Source organism: Chanos chanos, chromosome 9, assembly GCF_902362185.1.
Source record: "Chanos chanos chromosome 9, fChaCha1.1, whole genome shotgun sequence".
Taxonomy (NCBI): domain Eukaryota; kingdom Metazoa; phylum Chordata; class Actinopteri; order Gonorynchiformes; family Chanidae; genus Chanos; species Chanos chanos.
The window spans coordinates 38,542,250-38,547,249 of NC_044503.1; the positions used below are offsets into that span (position 1 = coordinate 38,542,250).

At 46.5% G+C, this 5,000-nt stretch overlaps 1 protein-coding gene across 1 annotated transcript in view; it reads right to left on the minus strand.

Moving 5' to 3' along the window:
• Positions 1-5,000, minus strand: part of polr3c (polymerase (RNA) III (DNA directed) polypeptide C) — a 10,139-nt gene that overhangs the window by 884 nt on the left and 4,255 nt on the right. The window contains exons 8-14 of the mRNA XM_030784708.1: positions 4,496-4,576; positions 4,147-4,198; positions 2,432-2,492; positions 1,701-1,851; positions 1,408-1,509; positions 1,100-1,149; positions 783-932 (exon numbers count right to left, since the gene is read on the minus strand). Coding sequence (XP_030640568.1) covers positions 783-932; positions 1,100-1,149; positions 1,408-1,509; positions 1,701-1,851; positions 2,432-2,492; positions 4,147-4,198; positions 4,496-4,576 — 647 coding nt within the window. The remainder of the gene's footprint in view (positions 1-782; positions 933-1,099; positions 1,150-1,407; positions 1,510-1,700; positions 1,852-2,431; positions 2,493-4,146; positions 4,199-4,495; positions 4,577-5,000) is intronic.

The window sequence follows — 5,000 nt, forward strand, 5'->3', positions numbered from 1 at the left end:
TATGGTGCAGTTATTATGTTACGAATAGTGTGTGTGTAGTGTTGTGTATGGTGTGTGTGTGTGTGTAGTGTTGTGTATAGTGTGTGTGTGTGTAGTGTTGTGTATAGTGTGTGTCTGAATAGCTGCTCAGTTTCTCCTGAGGCTGCTAATCCTGTTAAAATCTCATCTAATTCTGGCCTGTGTGAGAGGTTCCTCTTACTCTGAGAGTAGAGTGATTTGGGGTGAGAATGATAGAGTGTCTAGAAGAAAGTGATTCACAAAATCCAAAACAAGTCTTTTATCAGGAAGTGAAATAACAGGAAAATTGTCTCTTTGCTACTCCTACCTTTGCTAGTTTCTTTCGATTACAGTCTTATTGTGTGTGTGTGTGTGTGTGTTGTGTGTGAGTGTGTGTGCAGTGTTGTGTATGGTGCATGTATTTTGTTACGAATAGTGTGTGTATAGTGTTGTGTATAGTGTTGTGTGTTGTGTACAGTGTGTGCATGCGTGTGCAGTGTTGTGTATAATGTGTGTGTTGTGTATAGTGTGTGTAGAGTGTGTGTGTGTGTAGTGTGTGTTGTGTATAGTGTTGTGTATAGAGTGTGTGTGTGCGCAGTGTTGTGTATAGTGTTGTGTGTAGTGTTTTGTGTGTTGTGTATAGTGTTGTGTATAGAGTGTGTGTGTATAGAGTGTGTGTATGTGTTGTGTGTAGAGTGTGTGTATGTGTTGTGTATAGTGTGTGTGCGTGTGTGTGTGTGTTGTTTATAGTGCGTGTGTGTGCGTGCAGTGTTGTGAAGTCACACTTGTTGATGTGGTGACGTAGAGTCTCTAGTTGTTGTCTCTCCGGTGCTGTGATCATCTCCTCCACCTCCTGGAGCTGGGCCTGGTCCGCCCCACTGGCCTGCAGAGACGCCAGGATCGCTTCGATTCGCTGAGACTTCTCCAAGTGACGCCTGTCAATCAACCAACCAACCAACCAATCAATCAATCCCAGAGGACATCCGTCCACCGTCACTCCAGTAAAAGTGACCATGTTTCCATGGTTACCACGTTAACACTTAGGTTAGGTATAGTGCAGTGAATCAGGAATGTGGGAGACACGTGTTATGCTGGGACTCACTTGTTTTCTCTGGTTTCAAAGAGTCTTCTTTCAATGAGGTTCCCAACTGTCTGTGTAGGATTAAGGCCAAACCCATCAATCACAGCATCCCACACAGTCAGGCAGTGACAAATTGGACTGAGTTTGTTTTGAATTCAAATAAAGGTCTCTGAGTCGGTGAGACTACAGTGGAGATCTGTTTTTCTGTTTGTGTGTGTGTGTGTGTGATAACTTTAGCAGTTCTACAGTAGCAGTCTGGCATGGACAGTTGTGTGAGTGTGTGTGTGTGTGTGTGTGTTAGTGCATGTGTGTGTTAGTGTGTGTAATACCTTGTAGCAGTTCTGCAGCAGTAGTCTGGCAGTGGACAGTTGATTGACAGTGTAGAGGTAAAAAGTTCGAGAGGGGGCGTGGTCTGGAGTCTTGGGGATTTCCTGCACAGAAAAAAGAAACTCAGTCTCCCATTGGTCTATCTCAACTTAAAAAAACTGCCTTTTGTATATCTATTGTCTATGACACAATGAGCATTTATGTGTGTGTGTGTGTGTGTGTGTGTGTGTGTGTGTGTGTGTGTGTGAGTGTGTGTGTGTGTGTGTGTGTGTGTGTGTGTGCATGTGTGTGTTACCTGGAGCTGAACCAGGTTCTCTGACAGGAGTGTGTACAGCATGTCTTTGGCCTCCTTGGCTGGAATCATGGCAAAGTCTTCCACTTGTTTCTGCTCCAAGTGACGTTTCCGCAGCAACAGCCGGAAGATCCTGGCCGACCGCGACCCGAACCTGAGTCCACAGAACAGAACGGAACAGAACAGAACAGAACAGAACAGAACAGAACAGAACAGAACCAGACACTGTCAAGAACCACAAAACCTTATGACCGCATGCAAAACACCAAACGCGTGACCGTACAGAACGGTTTACGGTGAAATCCGCTGCGCCTGCCCTGGTTTTCACACCCCAGTCTAGAGCAGCGTGTGGTCTATGTACCACGGCAGCCTCACTAACAATACAGAGTTTCTCTCATGGCTTTGAGTTACACTCTCCTCACACCTGTGTTAAAATCTGTGTTTAAAGAAAGCTGAACTCATGTCGTCCACCTATGAACTATATGCACACAGTTGTCTCCATGTAAGAGTGTGTACTACATTTATACATGTTAATACCTTTCAAGAGAAACCGTGTTAACACTGACACTTGTATTAATGTTGTGCCTAAACCGGGAGTGTGAGAGACGCACAATCTGTTGGCCCTCAAACGTCTACAGAAGCTTAAATATGAAAACGACAGTAAAGCCGACACCCTGAACCACCTTTAACAGATAGGAAACACCTTCATAAACGTGATTGACAGGAGGGCCTACCTCTCTTGCACCACGGACTCCAGCGTGGCTTTGGCCAGGTTGGCCAGCGCTCGGTGCAGGTCTGAGAGGCGGGGTTAAGGATGAACTCGGTAGCTTTGTCAGGAATTCTGTGCCCCCCCCCCACCCTTCAGCTATGACACATGCCAAGTAAGTCACCGGGGGAACATGGGAGCTTGTGTTAAGACTATTACCGCTCTCCTGGACTGACCTGTATCTGTACAGATATCACACAGACGTCTGGACTAACCTGTATCAGTACAGATATCACACAGACGTCTGGACTGACCTGTATCTGTACAGATATCACACAGACGTCTGGACTGACCTGTATCTGTACAGATATCACACAGACGTCTGGACTGACCTGTATCTGTACAGATATCACACAGACGTCTGGACTGACCTGTATCTGTACCGATATCACACAGACGTCTGGACTGACCTGTATCTGTACCGATATCACACAGACGTCTGGACTGACCTGTATCTGTACCGATATCACACAGACGTCTGGACTGACCTGTATCTGTACCGATATCACACAGACGTCTGGACTGACCTGTATCTGTACCGATATCACACAGACGTCTGGACTGACCTGTATCTGTACCGATATCACACAGACGTCTGGACTGACCTGTATCTGTACAGATATCACACAGACGTCTGGACTGACCTGTATCTGTACCGATATCACACAGACGTCTGGACTGACCTGTATCTGTACCGATATCACACAGACGTCTGGACTGACCTGTATCTGTACAGATATCACACAGACGTCTGGACTGACCTGTATCTGTACCGATATCACACAGACGTCTGGACTGACCTGTATCTGTACAGATATCACACAGACGTCTGGACTGACCTGTATCTGTACAGATATCACACAGACGTCTGGACTGACCTGTATCTGTACAGATATCACACAGACGTCTGGACTGACCTGTATCTGTACCGATATCACACAGACGTCTGGACTGACCTGTATCTGTACCGATATCACACAGACGTCTGGACTGACCTGTATCTGTACCGATATCACACAGATGTCTGGACTGACCTGTATCTGTACCGATATCACACAGACGTCTGGACTGACCTGTATCTGTGCAGATATCACACAGATGTCTGGACTGACCTGTATCTGTACCGATATCACACAGATGTCTGGACTGACCTGTATCTGTACAGATATCACACAGACATCTGGACTGACCTGTATCTGTACAGATATCACACAGACGTCTGGACTGACCTGTATCTGTACCGATATCACACAGACGTCTGGACTGACCTGTATCTGTACAGATATCACACAGACGTCTGGACTGACCTGTATCTGTACCGATATCACACAGACGTCTGGACTGACCTGTATCTGTACAGATATCACACAGACGTCTGGACTGACCTGTATCTGTACCGATATCACATAGATGTCTGGAGTCACTGAGGGGCAGGTTGTGTGAGTGTGTGAGTGTCTGTCTGTCTGTTTGTCTGTCTTTGTGCATAAATGTGTGTGTATGTGTGTGTGTGTGTGTGTGTGTATGTGTGTGTGCGTGTGCTTGTATGTGTGCGTGTGCTTGTATGTGTGTGTACGTGTGCGTGTATGTGTGTGTGCATGTATGTGTGTGTGTGTGTGCGTGTGTGCGTGTATGTGTTTGTGCGTGTGTGTGCTTAAAAGGAGCAGAGAGGAGGTGAAAGGATACTGACGACATACATTCCTCCTCCGCTATCTCCGGACTTCCCCACAAACTCCATCTGACAGAGAAAGACCTCGGTTACTCATTAACTCAGTTACACAGCCCGTTTCTCTAAACCCACCACACCAGAAGAGCTGTAATTTACAGTCGTTTACAGATCAGTTACACACAACACATTAGACAAATCAGACCATACCACGGAGAGAGAGAGAGAGAGAGAGAGACAAAGAGAGAGAGAGAGAGGGAGAGAGAGAGAGAGAGAGAGAGAGAGACAGAGAGACAGAGAGAGAGAGAGAGAGAGAGGGAGAGAGAGAGAGAGAGAGATGTGACAAGGGTGAATGTGGACACGTCTTACCGGGTCGTCCACCAGTAGGGTGAGGTACTGGTCCAGGATGGGTCGAGCAATGCTGTAACCAGGCGGAAGAGACCGGAAGATCTGAGAGAGACACAGAAAATAACAATTTGAAAGAGACTGTGCATATACAGGAGTGTGTGTGTGTGTGTGTGTGTGTTTGTTACCTCATTGGCAGAGAGAGGTTCTGTGTGTGTGTGTTTGTTACCTCATTGGCAGAGAGAGGTTGTGTGTGTGTGTTTGTTACCTCATTGGCAGAGAGAGGTTGTGTGTGTGTGTTTGTTACCTCATTGGCAGAGAGAGGTTGTGTGTGTGTGTTTGTTACCTCATTGGCAGAGAGAGGTTGTGTGTGTGTGTTTGTTACCTCATTGGCAGAGAGAGGTTGTGTGTGTGTGTTTGTTACCTCATTGGCAGAGAGAGGTTGTGTGTGTGTATGTATGAGTGTGTTACCTCATTTGGCAGAGAGAGGTTGTGTGTGTGTTACCTCACTGGCAGAGAGAGGTTGTGT